The 17,913-nt window shown below is 34.6% G+C and overlaps 1 protein-coding gene across 1 annotated transcript; it reads right to left on the reverse strand.

Moving 5' to 3' along the window:
• Positions 1-4,800: 4,800 nt before the first annotated feature.
• Positions 4,801-7,429, reverse strand: LOC120118926 (protein UPSTREAM OF FLC-like). The gene is made up of 4 exons (XM_039138838.1): positions 7,161-7,429; positions 6,833-6,902; positions 5,987-6,739; positions 4,801-5,022 (listed from the first exon to the last, which is right to left on the reverse strand). The coding sequence occupies exons 1-4, from the start codon at positions 7,375-7,377 to the stop codon at positions 4,947-4,949; spliced, it is 1,116 nt and encodes a 371-aa protein (XP_038994769.1). The 5' UTR covers positions 7,378-7,429; the 3' UTR covers positions 4,801-4,946.
• Between the last annotated feature and the right edge of the window lie 10,484 nt (positions 7,430-17,913).

Genomic DNA, 17,913 nt, shown 5'->3' on the forward strand with positions numbered 1-17,913 from the left:
TTAATAATGCTAGTTGCCGAGGAATGCAATGAAAAATGGAGGAGCAGATCGTAGACGAATGTTTGTGGCTTTGATTGATAATGATTTTCGATTCTTTATTTGGTTTCGGTTCGTTATTTTTAGAACTTTAAAATCTCTTTGCATTTATTTTTTCGATTTTGCTTCAGACAATAATCTTATTCAATCTGGGTTTTTTTCTTCTCCTTGAACTGAACAGAAAAAAATATTTTTTATGCATCTTTGATTTAACTTCCTGAAATATCTTCCCAGTAGAAGGATGAGTGTATTGAGCTCTATATTGGGTGTTTTTGGATTTGGAATTGGAACTTCTGTTCGGATCGTCATTGGGTATTACATGTTCATCTACTTTCTTCCCATTGACGTTGAGGTTTTTTTTTCTATCTCTGTTGAATTTTCCTTAAGTTTTGCTTCTTTTTTTTTCTTTTGATTACTTTCGCAAGCATATTTATTAGTTTAAAGAATGAATATGTATTATAAAAAAATGATAACTTTACTCTAAGCTGATCAAATATTTCATTTTTACTCGTATTTATGGTTAACTCAATCTGTCTTCTAAATACAATTCGAGTTTTCGTGTGCTAAGATTTGTATTTTGTAGTGTTGTCGCTTTGAAAGATGTATATCCACGGTTTTGAAGTGATCAAATTGATAGCTTATATTTTTCTAAGAAAGTTTTAAGTTTTAGGATTAAGAAACGTTTCTAACATTCACCAGAGTTATTTATGTTCTTGTTGCTCCTGTCCCACCCCTGTTTTTATGGGATTTTGCTTATTGTAGTAGAGGCATTTACCAAACAATTTGGGTTATTTTGATGTCTGTACATGGCTGAACAACACGAATTGTCTCCATTGTCTTAATTCAACCTTTGAAACATTGATAAGTTGGTCATGTTATTTCTTTTCCTTATTAACATTCCTTGTGTTCAGGATTCTAAAATCTGTCCTTTAGTTGAGGAAGACTTGAAAACTTTGCAGCGTATGCTTCCAGAGATCCCCTTGTGGGTCAAGAATTCAGATTTCGACCGTGTATGTTCTTCTATGCTATGTTATTTTTGTATGTCTGGTCCTAAGTTATGCACCAAGGTAATAACTGCCTGTATCTCTCAAGGTTGATTGGCTTTAACAAATTTCTCGAGAAGACCTTATATATTTGTTTGGTCATGTTTTATTGAACACCTTAATACTCATTTTTCAAGGCAATTTGTACAACTGCCAAGAATATAGTAAAGCCTATCATTGCCGAGCAGATTCCAAAATACAAAATTCAGTCAGTTGAATTTGAAACGCTTACTTTAGGAACCCTACCACCGACATTCCAAGGTTGACTTCTCTTTCTCAAATACATTCTACACACATAATCACAGGTGCTCATGAAATATGAAATGTGTTCACATTGTATCATTGATTGATCTAAATTATTTTTTGCATTCCAAGAAGAATCCGAGTACCACCGCATTCCTGATACAAGGCATTGTAATTCTAAAAAAATTTTTTTTATTACTGTGAAACTTGATTGTACCGAAAAGAGTGCATGCTAGATGTCTTAGTTATGCTTTAGATTAGCAAATGAGTTAGAAAATATGGCCTTGAGGCATATAATTATATTGTGCAATTATTCAAGAAGAGTATTGGAAAGTAGCCCATTTGAGAACATTTAATTTAACATACTTGCAAGCATGTGGTGGTTATGAGTTTATAGCTTATTTGCACGCATTGTGTTTTATTCGTTTGTTTCAACCACCACCACCCCCTGCGTAATTCCAGCACAAATTCGTTAGAGTTATACTCATTGTTGATTTTATCATATGCCAGGAATGAAAGTCTATGTCACTGATGAAAAGAAAATTATTATGGAAGTGGGCAGGGAATCCTAACATAGTTAATTATCACACTTAAAGCTTTTGGATTGAAAGCCACTGTTCAGGTATTTTATAGTGTAATGGTTCATTAAAATAAAGAAATATGCATTTCAAAGCAGAAGAGAATATGTATACATTCTGTCCATCTCTCTTATTAATAAACATATATGCATCAATAACAAAATGGTTCAGCAAGATCTAGATGGAAATCGATGCTTAAGTGATGAGCGTTGACTTTTTTATTTTCTTCCTAATCTTTCATAATCATAGTTAACTATAGTTAATTTTGGCAAGTAACTTGTATTTCATAATTTTCATTTGATATTATATTAAAATAAGGAAATTGTAAGATTTCTTTTATCTTATTGTGGAAAATTCACCATTAACAAATGTAGCAAACCTTTGAATATGTTGTTTATCTTAATTAGGAACAAGTACAACCCTTTTCTAGGTTCATAACAGTTCCATGAATTATGCTCTCCTTTCTTTTAAACATTTTTTTTTCAAAGTGCTCATATTTGTCTACTTGAATGGTTTATTTAATGTCCCTAGGTTTTCTGTGACCGATAATTTTAGGCTTTCGACTAACTATGTAAATTATACAATTTGATTCAGCTAACTTCTGTCAAACTTCCTGTTCTAGGACATGGCGGGGTTGATAGACCATGACTTGAAGATTAAGCTTGAGTTGTAAAGCAGTGGGCTACCTCCAAATGTAACACATTTCTTATTTCCCCTTTTCTGTACGACGAGAACTTTGAGTTTTATCACTAGTTCACTACTAGTACAGGTTGTAAATGGTCTGTTTGTGTGGTTTGCCTACAAATTGTTCTTACTTATTCACCATGATGTAGTATAGACTACAAATTATTCTTTCCCATCTTAGGTGTTATTATTGTTTATTCTAGTTAACAATGTTGAACTACATTATATTTTACGTTAATGTAAACTTTGATTTATTATTATGAATTTCAAGTTTCTTGTTATGGATTTCAAGTTTGTGTCTTAATTAAAATTTATGGTTGTTGTTAATTAGATAAAGCTACATGATATTAAATTTAGGTAATGTAGAGCAGAAATGAAATATGCAAAATCAATTAATATTAACTAATGAAAGGTAATTAGTGGCGTTTGTATCCAAAAAACGCCGCTATAGATCTGACATTTTGTTCTAAAAACGCCGCTATAGATCTCTACCTATTGCGACATTTTTTATTCTCAAACGCCGCTAACTTTAACAGCGCTGGTATGGCGCTTCTTGCGGCGTTTTTTCTATCGCCGCGAGTGCTTTTAGCGTCGCTTAAAACCACCTCTATAGGACTAAAAAAACGCCGCTAAAATTCTGTTTTGTTGTAGTGTATGTTAATTACTGGAAACATTATCAACCATAATAAGATAACAAGTAACGCTTATTTAATTTAATATGTAGCGCTTGTTTAAAGCTGATGGGGTCTTAGAAATCCGACGATAACAAAAATAGGTTAATTACATGATTTGTTATCAATATTATCAATATATTAGGTAGCACCTAAAATGTTACCAAAGTTTAAGCTGATGGAACTTTAGAAATCTGCCGATAACAAAATAGGTTAATTACCAGAAACATTATCAACTATAATAACATAACAAGTAGCGTTTATTTAATGTAATAGTTAGCGCATGTTTAAAGCTGATGTGGCATTAGAAATCCGACGTTAACAAAATATGTTAATTGTTGTTTTCAATATTATCAATATATTATCGTGTACATTATTAGCCTTTTACATTTTTATTAACCTTTAAACAAACCAGTAGCTAGTTAGCGTAATAGGTAGTGTTAATTTAATGTAATATGTAGCGCTAATTTAACGTAATAGGTAGCGCCTATTTTATTTTACCATTTACATTATTATTAACATTTAAACAAACCGGTAGTTAGTTTAATGTAATAGGTAACGCCTATTTTATTTTACTGTTTACATTATTAGTAACATTTAAGCAAACCAATATGCAGTTTAACGTAATAGGTAGTGCCTATTTTATTTTATCGTTTACATTATTAGTAACCTTTAAACAAACCGATAGATATTTTAACTTAATAGATAGCGCCTATTTTATTTTAACCTTCAAACAAACCGCTAGGTAGTTTAACATAATAGGTAGCGTCTATTTTATTTTAACCAGTTAAGTTTTAAATATAAGTATCGATACATAAAATATAGGTATGCATACTTTTTCAAGACAATAGTTAGACATAGTTTATTGTCGAAACAATATTCATACTTTTAGAGTAAATATTAATACAAAAACTATGCAATTTATGTTTCAATTTTTTTAATAGTTATTCATGTTTTCTACCTACAACATTAATTTAATAATTTCATTTACACAAAAAATTATATAATTATTAGATTTTTTATAAAATATTATTTAGAATTTAAATTTAACAATGTTAACTAAAGATAGTAATAAATATGTAATATCTATGTTTATTATTTTGAATTTAATAATAATATATATTGTAACATAAAAATAAATCATTACACACTTATAATTACTAAATTAATACCTTAAAACTCACTCAAAATGTAACCTTAAATTAATGTTTTCCACAGTAAAGTATAAATACTTATATATATGTATCGATACCTATGGATAATCAAAGTTTACCGGTTACTATATTTTTTTAATAGTTCTTCATGTTTTCTACCTACAACATTATGAGTCTATCAATATTTCTGGTAACACTTTACCGAATTTATTAATTATCTTATTAAATTTGCGATCACGCCATTTCTTAACCTTATATTAATCCGACTTTCCTTAAAGATTCCCCATGAATCGAGTTGCTAGCTAGAAGCACAAGGTGAAATCGACAAATTTTTACACACTTGGAACATTACAAGATTCCATTCCTAGTGTTTCCTCTAATCGTAATATAGATCGCCTACAACACTTGCCCCTATCTGTTTTGGTACTAAACTACATATTACTACAATTGGCATAGCCAGGCTCCAAAAATCTCTTGAAAATCATGCCTTTTGCTTCCACTTTCAAAGCAGCTGTTTGCATTCACGTTCCCCCCTTTTTAGTTCGTTCCCGGCGTTCCATCGATCTCCTTTTCTGCCAACTGCCACTGCAACTGCAACTGCAACTGCGAGCTCCTGATGAGAAAAAAAAACCCAACAAAAACGTTCCCAAAATCAATCCAAAGGATAAAAGCTACAAAAGCAAATCCCAGCTTAAACCATAACAGCATTTGTCTTTTTTCTTTCTTTCTTTGGTCCCTCCAGCAGTCATTTATTGGGTAAGTATGGAGTACATTTCATTCATTACATTGGACCACTTACGTTTGGTAGGATACAAGAAAAGAAAAGACTAGAAATTGCAGACACACACGTATACTCCAGTACATATACAATTGATTATATCTTTGACCAAAACCCTCAAATCATTATATCTTTTGCTGTCCTGGCAAAACCATGTACACATCTTATACTCAATGATTTTATGTATATATGTTTATTTTTATTTGATCGATTATTTATTTTTAAAAATATTTATATTTATTTATTTATGAAGATATTTATATTCATTCATTTATTTAGTATATGTGATCATATTTGTTTAACATTTGTTTAATATTCATAAATATATTTATTTAATGTTTATAAACATATTAATTTAATATTCACAAACTAACACTCTCTTTTTACTCTTTTATTTGTAAATTAAAAAAAATATGAAATTCTACCACTAATCCTTAATTTCTTTAGGTATCATTGTTGAATTCCGAAGTTCATGATATATTTAATTTAGTCCCTATCTTATCCAATATTTAAAATGTAAAAAAAAAACAAAAGAATCAAATAAACGAGTTTATAATCGAGTCAATAAATGAGCCTATGAACGAGTTTATTTGTGAACATAAGTAAATCAAATAAACCTCTATATTCGTTCATTTATTTAACTTAATAAATAAATAGTTAACCAACAATTCACCGAAAGGTTTTATTCATTCATACTCCTATATATTATAACTCTTTGATATTATTATTACTAGTATTTCTTGAGCAGAAGGATTAAAACTATAATTAGACCTTGAAACAATTAAGTTTAGCGAGTCACCTTTCAGCATTGCAAGACGAAGACTTGCTCAGATCAGGAGCTTCTTCTTTCTTGGTCTCAACCAAGCTCCCACTAAAATACTCTTTACGTTCATGGCTACAATTTCCTGCTCCGGGTGGCAACCTCGATTTGTAATGTCTGATCAATGAGAACCCTTGATCTCTCTCCGACTTGGCCACACATTCCTTGATTGAAACAGAGCCGCACGATATTAACTGCATCAAAACAGCCGACGCTCTCATTCTCCCGCTACGGTTCAAGTTGTCTTCTTTGTTACCATCAGCGTTGCTCAAAATCCTCCGCGCGTCGGCTTTCATCAGGGTTTCCAATGTCTCCGAGCTCGAATCCAACGGTGGAGGCGAAATGTCTTCCCTACTCAGCTCGAACTCTTGACTTGGGCTTTGCAACTTTTCGATTTTCGGTTCTTTGACCACCGGCTTTCTCCTCCTCTTATCGTCGGTCTGAGTCAACGCGTCCGCAGCGAGTCTCCCAGACGAGTCAGAACTTGATTCAGCCGTGTAAACTTTGTACTCACACAGGTCAGTAGAACTCCGAGGCGGATCCCTCCGCCGTCCGATGGACTGAAAATCATGATCTTTGTCTGACTTTTCAGGCGACATAACGTCGAGGGATTGAGGGCTAATCGAGTGGTCGAGAATCTCCGTTCCTTTGAGAACGTATTCTTGGCCGTGAGATGGGTAAATAAAATCGTTTTCTGCTAAGTCATGCCAAACGAAGCCGTTTTTGTAACTCCTGAGTTGGGAAAAAAATGAAACATTAAAATCGGACGGTGAAGAGTAAAGATAATCCGATCATCGGACGTTTGGGGATAAATGAGAGTGTTACCGTTTGGAGGACCAAGAGTATTGATTAGCCATGCCTTTGCCTCGAAGGAGGTTTAGGCGGTTGATTACATCTGAAGAAGAAGAAAAAAAGCAATATAGAGTCAAATTGCATTGCAGTGAAAATGCGAAAAATGTACGAAAATGTAAATCCTTGTAATTTTCCCAGCATCCGAACAGAAACAATAAAAAAAAGGAAAGCTTTTGAAATTTAAACTTAAAGCTTTCATTACGAGAAAAGTGAAAGTTAGCGTACTATATACATTTGGCAACAGGCAATTGGATAGAAAATTTAAAGATTTTCTTGGAAACGAAACAGATAGGTTTGTCACCTCTGAGGTGAAGTCCAGTATTAGAAGAGAGAGGAACTTCCATGAAATGAGGGTGTTGAAGGTGGCCATTTCTAGACAAGTAGTAAACAACAGCAACTTTTCTTTGAATGATGGAGGGTTCAATCCAGACTTTGTTTCTCTCGGGGATTATTTCACTCGTCTCTTTCCACTTCCTTGAAACGACCCCAATCTCTGTCGTCCTCCCTCTAGAACTCATCGCCACTGCACTTTCCTTTTCGCTCTACCAGAGACACAGAAACAACCCAGAGATTGAGATACTGCAAATGGGAGAAAATGGAGGTGAGAGAGTGAGAGAGAGGGATTTACCTGATGGAGGAAGTGGCAAAGGGCAGGAAAGGGTTTTATAGGGAAAATGGGAGACATGTTTTAAAAAAATGGGGAAGCGGCAGACAAACCGCTACGGAACAAAGAAACAAGGACGGATTCGATTCCGGTAGTTTCGGTTGGACTGCTTTATTGAAAGTCAATTTTCTTAATCTTCTAAATACTCCAATAAAAATAATTAAAAATGCGAAATTTCAAAAGTCAACCGCTGCCGTTCTTCCACGCATAATAATATTAATTTAATATAGAATTTTAACTGATTTAATTTATTATACGAAAGTGATTTAGTGCACATTTTATATGCAGATTATTAATCCAAAATGCTTAGCAAGTGGTGCTTTTATCTTAATAATCCATTCCTCATTTGAGAGTTTTTCAAATAATATATTTCAAACTTTGATTTATGTTACGAATTGATTGGAACGACGTTGTTCATTTACTTACAATTTCTGTATAGAATAATGCCAAACATAAAAACTTTTTTACGCTTCTTTTGGGAGGGATGCGGTTGGAGGTTAAGTGTTTGGATTGTTGAGCTCATTGTAGAGCAAATGTAAGTTACGAGTGGATGAGGTTTTAGTTTCACTGGCCAGGAATCAACGTAATATTTTATGTTAAATATATATTATTAGAGGTGTATGTAGTGGAGTGTAAGTTGAGTCAGCAGTAGTTAGAGGACTGTTAATCTGTTAAGGGTGGTTAGATAGTTTGTTAGGGTTAACTGCTTGTAAAATTGTGCATTAATATTGTGCTTGTAAGCACCATGTAATCACCTCTCTTTGATGAATATACCATTGACTTGTTAAACATTCAGTAGCTCAATATGATATCAATCGTCGTTGGTTCTGGGTGAGTGATGTAAGCTTTCGCTGCTTGATCCATTCTCGCTGCTTTGTTGCTTATTATGGATCTTGTGCTTGGATGTGCAAAAGGATTCTCAAACAAGAAGGTCAACATTATTCTTGATGAGACAAATTTTTTGCTATGGAAGCATCATATCTTACTGATAATTCGCAGTCACCGTCTTGAACGACTCTTGACTGGAGCCATGTTGCCTCCACCGGAGACTGTGCTTGATATGATGGTGAGGAACGTCTTAATGAAGCATATGAAGAATTTGTTGCACAAGATAATGTTGTTGCTTCTTGGCTACTATCGACCATCAACCCTCATCTTCTTCCTCAGTGTGTGGGAGCAGAAACTGTTACAGCAGTATGGAAAACAGTGTTGCAGTTCTTTGCAAACAGATCTACAACAACGTTAATGAATCTTCACTACAAGCTTCATTCTTTGAATAAGGGCAGTGACAACATGCGCACCTATCTCACTCGAGTGAAGGAGGTATGTGATGCGCTTACATCTTGTGGAAGTGTGATATCTCATGTTGAGCATATTGTTACAATCTTGAAAGGATTACTTCTTGAATACAAGCCATTCATTGCAGTTATAACGACCATGAAGGAAACGTTGTCACTGGATAGCATCTACACGATGTTAATGGATGCTGAGTCACAGTTGGCTGGATTTGATGAACAAAATGACCTATTGCCGGTTAGTGCTAATCTTACCCAGGGTAATATGGTTCGTGGATTATACAATGCTCATAACCGTCAAGACTCTCAGTCAAATCGTTCCACTAATGAACCAGGTATGAGGAATAGTGGAAGGGGCGTGGGCGAACGAGATTGCAGTGTCAGCTCTGTGGCAAACTTGGCCACTTAGTTGACCGATGTTGGCATCAATATGATGAAGAATTTACTTGTGTGGAATCTGACAATTATGGTCAATCCAAAGAAAGTTCAGCTAATATATGCTATACTTCTGGTAAAGGAAGTCAGAGTTATGACTACTAATCTAAAGGATGTTCAGATGCTTCTCTTAATACACAGTCATAGGCAAATGTGGTCACTACTGCTGCTGATCGGTGGGTGGTGGATTCATGAACCACATAGCCACACAACATGTCACTCCATATGCATCTAATATAGTGAATCAATCTGAGTTACTTGGTCCAGGTAAACTCAATATAGGTAATGGAGTATAACTTGATATTGATATGGTTAGCGACTCTATTATGTCTTCTGCTTATCGTGTGTTATTTCTAAATGACTTATTACATGTCCCTCAAATAACCAAAAACCTTCTCTCGGTCTCAAAGCTTGCTAGGGACAACGTTTTTCTTGAGTTTCATGCCAAGAAGTGTTATGTGCGTGATGAGACTACTGGGCAAATCTTGTTAAATGGTGAAGAAGTAGATGGCTTATATTCTTTTGTGAAGAATTGTGCAGTAGTGAAGGAAGATGTCAATATTACTACAAAGTATCTGCCAGTTGATGAGTTATGGCATAGGCTCTTGGGTCATCCTTCATTGGACACATTGAATAAAGTAGCAAAACTTGTTGATGTAAAGTTTTATTTAGATGTAAATAAAATGTGTTCTTCTTTTCATATAGGCAAGAGTCATAAACTACTATTTGTTTAATCTACTACTGAATATAATGTTCATTTTCAGCTTGTTCATACTGACTTATGGGGACATCCTCATGTATCTTATAATGGCTTTCGATATTATATATCGTTTTGTTGATTCTTTCACTCGTCACACATGGCTTTATTTGCTTCGCATAAAGTCCCAAGCTATTATAGCTTTTCAGTTGTTTCAAAAAATAGTGAACACACAGTTTGGACTTCCTATCAAAGCAGTCCAAAGTGTCTGGGCGAGGAGTTTCGAACCTTCTCTGATATTTTGGCCAAGTCTGGCATTGTTCATTGGCTGACATGTCCTCATACATCCGAGCAAAATGGTATTGTTGAGCGAAGAAATAAACACTTGGTTGAATTGACTCTTGTTCTTTTATCTTAAGCTTCGATTCCCATAACGTTTTTGTCTTATGCCATTGTTATTGTGGTTAGTCTTGTTAATAAACTACCAACAAAGGTGTTGCAGGACTTTCTCCTTTTGAGAAGTTGTTTGGAAGAGAACCTGATTACAAAGCACTCAAGGTCTTTGGGTGCCTTTGCTTTCAGAAACACAAGTTGGATTTTTGGTCTCAACCCCGCACTTATTTGGGTGTTAGCCCTCAGCATAAGGGGTTTCAATGTTTAGCTCGTGATGGACGAGTTTACATATCGAGAAACGTAGTGTTTAATGAATGGGTGTTTCCCTTTGAAAGGAAAAGTAGCAACACAATTGTTCCTGACAAAAGCACTTGTTGTCCTCAGGAGCTTGAAATTATTTCAAATATCAAGGAACTTGCTAACATGCAGGGTGGTAGGAATTCCAGTCTTCATGGAACCTCGAGAAACGTGTCAGAAAACTATGAGGGTAATGTAAATATACGTAAGGAGCCTGATATGCATGGTGGTGTTGGTGACATCCCTGATTTATATAATAGTATTGGTGGCAACACTAGTCAACATCTAGGTCAACCAAATAGTGTTGAACCATATTTTGATTAGGCAGATACTACTGAAGTATCAGGGTTACATGGTGGTACTAGTAATCATGATCAACATGTGGTACAAGAGATCAATCAAAACACTGCAACATGTCAAACACAAAATATTCATCCCATGTTGACAAAGACTAAATGTGACATTTTCAAACCAAAAGCATTCTCAAGTCATTTTGATGATGATATCCCTATAAGTATTCAGGAAGCACTACAATCTTCAGAATGAAAGAATGTTGTTCAGGCTTAAGTCGATGCTTTGTAGATGAACGACACTTGGTCATTGGTTAAGCTCCCGCCTGGAAGAACAACAGTTGGGTGGAAATGGTTGTTTAAGCTGAAACGTAACCCAAATGGCTCCATTCATTGGCATAAGGCTCGGTTGGTGACTAAAGGGTTCACTCAAGTCCCTGGACATGACTTTTATGATACGTTTAGTCCAATGGTTAAGTTCTCTACATTGAATCTTGTCATTGCTTTAGCAGTATCTAGTGGGTGAGAGTTAAAGCATATAAATATCAACAATGCTTTTCTCAACGGTGACCTTAAAGAGGTTGTATTTATGCAACAACCATCGAGCTTCGAATAGATGGCTGATGATGGCTCTCCTCTGGTGTACAAACTACAGAAGGCTTTGTATGGGGTTAAAGAAAGCACCTCATAACTGGCACTCCAAATTAAAAGAGGCGTTATTGGAGATAGGGTTTTATGTCTCTCGAGCATATTCATCTATATTTTTTTAAAGACAATGGTGTTGATCGAGTATATTTGTTAGTGTATGTCGATGACATATTGATCACAGAAGGGTCATCGCATGGAATTAATACAGTTGTTGCTATGTTACAAGATAATTTTTCTCTCAAAGATTTGGGGGCTTTGAGTTACTTCCTAGGAATTGAAGTATTATAGGGTGACAATTTGCTCATTCTTAGTCAAAATAAGTTTGCGTTAGAATTACTAGAGAATGCTGGTATGAAAACCACAGCTGTGTGTTCTACGCTTATGACACTGTTTTGCAAACTATCTCCTGAGGAAGGAGAGATGGTGGAGGATGCAAGTGAATATATGAGCATTGTTGGCTCATTACTTTACCCATGTCACACTTGGCCTGATTTCTCGTTAAGTGTTGGGAAAGTTGCTCAGTTCATGCATGCACCACGAGTGACTCATCTTGCTGTAGTAAAGAGGATTCTTAAATATCTAGCAGGAACGATGAATTACGGGATGTTGTTCTCACCAACTGAGACTAAGGTGCTGGTTTTAGCCTTTGTAGATGCAGACTGAGGAGGAAACCTAGATGATCGCAGGTCAGTATTAGGATATGGTGTTTTTATTGGTAAATACCTTATTGCGTGGAGCTCGAAAAAGCAACGATCTGTGTCCATGTTAACTATAGAAGCTGAGCACAAAAGCATTGCTGATGCTACAGCTAGGGCTGAGCAACGAAACCAAGAAAACTGAAAAACTGACACGAACCTAGTAAAACGGTTCGGTTTGGTTCGGTTTGGCTTTAAAAGGTTCGGTTTTCGGTTGGTTTAAAGGCTTCATTTTTTGATTCGGTTCGGTTCGGGTTTTCCATATGGAACCCATTTGTTCCATATTGAACCGAATAGGCAATTTTTGTAAAAAAAATTATAGTTTCAAGTGATTTTTTTATTGAAAAACCGATAAACCGAACCGAAAAACCCAAATCGTTAAAAAAACCGAACCGAACCGAAAAAACCGGTTTCGGTTTTTTCAATTTTTTAACTATTCGGTTTCGGTTTCGGTTTAAATATTGAAAACCCGTTTATTTCGGTTCAGTTCAATTTTTGGTAAAAAACCAAACCGAACCGAACCGAATACACCCCTAGCTACAGCTGAGGTTTCATGGATTAGTACATTGTTAACTGATCTTGGTGTTTAGCAACATGGGAAATCAGTTGTCTGGTGTAACAATACGAGTGCAGTAACTATGAGTGCTAACCCCGTATATCATGCACAATCCAAACACGTTAAATTGGATGTTCATTTTGTATGGGAAAAGGTGGTAGCTGGGTAACTTTATGTTAATTACATTCTAGCTACACATCAAGTGGCTGATGGGTTCACCAAACCAGTGTCAAAAGGAGCGTTTGAGAAATTTCGCGACAAAGTATGTGTTGTGTAAAGATGAAGGAAGGAAGGTGAAGATGCAGGGAGAATATTAGAGGTGTATGTAGTGGAGTGTAAGCTGAGTCAGAAGTAGTTAAAGGACTGTTAATCTGTTAAGGGTGGTTATATAGTTTGTTAGGGTTAACTGCTTGTAAAGATGTGTATTAATATTGTGCTTGTAAGCACCATGTAATCACCTCTCTTTGATGAATATACCATTGATTTGTTAAACATTCAGTAGCTCAATATATATATATATATATTGAACATGCTTTCATCTACACTGAGTATAAATGTAGCAAAAAAGATATTGTTATAAATATTTCCAGCCATTTTTTACACCGTATGTCAAAATTTGAGAATTGAATGCACCACCGTCAAATTCATCGGACCACCATCGACCACCGTGAACCACCACGAACTATCGTCGATCACTTCGAACTTGGCTACACAAAAGCTAGAACCGCCAAAGATCTTCTAAGCACTCAAAACCTCACTTAGATGGAGTAAATTTCCAAAAGTGTAATGCTTTGGAATGTGTTGGTTTGATACTTAGGGACCTTGGCTATGTCTTATATTTTATAGTGTGCTTTGGCCTTCAAAACCACCCAAAACTTCCTCATCCCACATTCCACGTACATGAAATGGGAATTTTCGAAACGATCTTTAAGCTTTTTGACGAGCTGGAACGGGATCGAACAAACTTAATTTTAAAACTTAGGGTTTAGGAAAATAAATTTAGAGTCGCCATCGACATTTGGATTAGATAGGTCGAATACATAAAGAAATTACCTTTTAAAATAATTTAGAAAAGTTAAATTAAAAGATAAAAAAACTAGTCTACATTGAACCAGAAATCCATTTCAAAACAGAGTTCGGGAGTCGATTACGGATGGGAAAAGGTGAGTACCCCATAGAGCCCATAATTGGTACCAATTGATTATACATCATTTTTATGCTTGAGAATTGTAAATTTAAATAATATTTAAATTATGACATTTCTATACGGATAATCCTTGGAAACACACTTTCCTTATATTTGGGAGACTTTTCCATAAATTTCTCGTATATAATGGCAATGACTTAATTTTTACCTAATATTAATATAACAAAATAATAATAACAATCATAATAATAAAACTAATCGATTACATCCAATATTATTCCAAACAAAAACACAATGGGTATGTATGTAATACATGTAAGCACCAATATAAACAAATGGTAGCTCTAAACAGTTATGTACACATGCATTATATAAATCGTAACGAGGACTAAAAAAACAGTAAACATACAAACATGGAGTATATTTACTAGGGCTGAACACCGAAATCGAGAAAATCGAAAAATCGACACGAATCGAGTAAAACGGTTCGATTCGATTCGATTCGGTTTGGCATTATACGATTTAATTTTCGATTCGGTTTAAATTCTTCATTCTTTTGATTCGGTTCGGTTCGAGTTTTCCATATGGAACCTATTTGTTCCATATTGAACCGAATAGGTAATTTTAATTTTTTTTTATAGTTTCAAGTGATTTTTTCATTGAAAAACCGATAAACCGAACCGAACCGTTTTCGATTTTTTAACCATTCGATTTCGGTTTCGGTTTAAATTTTGAAAAACAGTTTATTTCGATTCAATTCAATTTTTAGTAAAAAATTGAACCGAACCGAATACACCCCTAATATTTACCTGGGTTATTCATAAGACACTATAACGTGAAAATTATAAGCCACATAATATATATTATAGATAAATAAAACAATATACGAAGATTGCTCAATATATATATATATATATATATATATATATATATATATCACGTTTAATGCAATAAATAGGTACATATACCATAAATAGTACATAAATTCATGCTAAAATAACATAACATAGGGTAATACATATATACATACAAAATGAGTTTAAAAAAATAACCGAAATAAATAGTGAACATGCAAGACTAAAATGAAAATTAACCAAAATAATATACACCAAAACTAAAAGAAGCAAAAATAAGAATAACATGAGAAAGTGACCAGAATGACACAAATCTAAACTTTAAGGTTGAAATAAAAAATTTCATTAACTAAAACCAAGGATTACAAGGACACAAAATATGAACCCCTAAACATGTAAATAACCCCTATCTATCGAATAAAAACAAAAGAAGAAAAACAAGGTTATCCTGCCCAAAGACAATGGGGGTCACGGCTAGATGCATTTAAATTAAGAGGCTGTGGTATGTCTTTTAATGAAGTTATTTAGCGTTGAATATTAAAGCGTTTAATATTTAGTGAGTTTATTTCATATCTTTGAATGATTCAATGTTAATTGATTCAGTGCTGATTAATTAAGTAAAACAGTGTTGATTGATTCAGTAAAATAGTACTGATTGATTCAGTAAAATAGTAGTGAGTGATTCAGTACAGAAGTATATTCTGAATGATTCAGCACAGAAGTATATTCTAAATAATTCAGAGTCATTATTAAACAGTATGTTACACTTAGAGTTAATTCATCATTAAATAGTATGCTACACTTAAAGTTAATTCATACAAAATCTCGTGAACAGTTCTCACCTTTTGAGAGAGAAACCATGAACAGAACCCGTCTCTTGTGTACTCACGCCAACGACGAACATACGCCATCCTTTGAAAGCTTGAAGATTTTGGGCTCAGGCGAAAACGCGATCCTCGAAAAATACCGGTAAAGCTTTTAGCTTTTTCACTCGTTTTCCTTTTTTTTCTGTCTGGTATTTCAAATCGAGGGTGAAAATGTTTTTTTTTCTTTGGTTGCTCCCCTTTTGTGTTCGAAAATGGCTCTTCTCTCCTCTTTGTTTTCGAAGGAATAATCCCCTCTTTTTCGTTTTTTCTTTCTTGATCGAAACCCCCCATCAAATCTCTCTCCACCCCCTTTTGTTTCCTGTCGATGGATGAAAAAAAATGCTCTCCTCTGTTTTTTGGTTTACAGATTATATAAAGAGCCAAGGATTTGTCTCATTATATCGCTCGTGTGAAGCCGTTGGAGGGCTCCCTGCTTTCTGTCCTCTGTCATGATTTCGGTTTGTTATTTTGCAGATGGGGACCGGTGTGGGACGAATGATACCAAACGGAGGGAGGGAGGGACCATTGCTGTCTCTTTCGTAGGGATGCAAAAAAAAAAAAACCGAATCCAACGGGAAAATCGAAAATCGAATTAAACGGGTCGGATTCGGGGATGATAAACGGGGACGGGATGGAGAAAACCCATTTATTTTAAACGGGGACGGGGACGGGGACGGGTTTGGTAATCCCCACCCCGATTACCCGCCCGATACCCGACCCGATAAATATTAAAAATAATTATTTATATATATATATATATTAATAAATTTAATTTAAATAAAAAAATATATATTTATATATTTAATTTAAATATATATATATATACTCGGCCCGATTCTCGGCCCAATACCCGACCCAATACTTGGCCCAATACCCGTTTAAATAACCGTTTATGCTAAACGGGATACTCGTTTCCCCGCGGTTTTCCCGATTACCCGACGGGGATCCCCGTTTAAATCCCCACAGTTTTTTAAACGGGGACGGTACCGATTTTTTAAACGGGACGGAACGGGGGACCAATACCCGGCCCGAACCCGACCCGTTGCCATCCCTAATTTCGCTTGCTGATAAGCGGGCGGGCAAGAGGGAACCAGTTCACGTGCTCCTGATGACGTGGAGGCCTCATCGGAAACCTTGTTAGCGACGGCTACTCGCTGATCTGGCGTTGGCGGCGACGGTAACTTTGGGAGTCGGGGTTACAAACCCTAATATCTGATGCCTTTTGGATTCATCTGGGCCACTCGATCTCCTTCAGATCGGACGGATGGTAGCTGGCGGCGCTAAGAGTTGAGCCGAAGCGCTAAATGCCTCGAGTGTTGACCGTGAACTTGCCTTGGACCTGCTGATTGGGTTCATGACTTGGGTCATTTACTTGATTTTTCATTGGACTTTCAATGTATGTTTGTTGTAAATGGGCTTATCCAAAAAAGAAATAAAAACATATTAATATATATTTCTTTTATATTAATTAATATATATGTTTCATATTAGTATAATTATAATCTAGCATTAACTAAACTAATTAATTCATTTATTATTTAAAAATATAACATAACTAAACTTTATCTAATGAAATATCTATATTTGTAACGTAGCCAACTTTACATAGTATATTAATATAATTAATAATTAATCTAATCTAATAATAATAATAATAACATAGTAATTAAAAAAATCTAATCTATTTATTTAATAAATATAATAATATTGAAACTATAGACTAAAAAAATCAAACAAGATTAAAAGGATAGAACTTTAAAAATGAATGATTAAAACCCTAGACAAAAACGGATATCTATAGGAATGATAATAATGAGAATTAACTTCCACTTTTCCACTCACGAACCAATTTCAGCGAAATTCCCAAAAATGTTAAACTGCTAACATTCTCCCACTTGGTTCGCAGTGATCATTAACTTTTAAAGTCAAAACACAATGCACGAATTATAACGATATTTTCTCTTACATTTGAGTTATATCTTCCTTGTATTACAATGTTTCATGTCTCAACACCAGCCAAATTTCTTAATAATTAAATTAATGTGCACAAAACAAAATAAGAAATATCAAACTTAATAGAGTTTCATTAACATCATTTTTATAATGAAAATTTACAAAGTAGAAATAATTCTTATAGTGACAACATGATCCTTAAATTTATGTGGTGGCATGCCTTTAGTTAAAGGATCAGCTAACATTTGCTTAGTGTTAATGTTC

This window comes from Hibiscus syriacus, unplaced genomic scaffold (assembly GCF_006381635.1).
Source record: "Hibiscus syriacus cultivar Baekdansim isolate YM2019G1 unplaced genomic scaffold, ASM638163v2 tig00000991_pilon, whole genome shotgun sequence".
NCBI classification, from domain to species: domain Eukaryota; kingdom Viridiplantae; phylum Streptophyta; class Magnoliopsida; order Malvales; family Malvaceae; genus Hibiscus; species Hibiscus syriacus.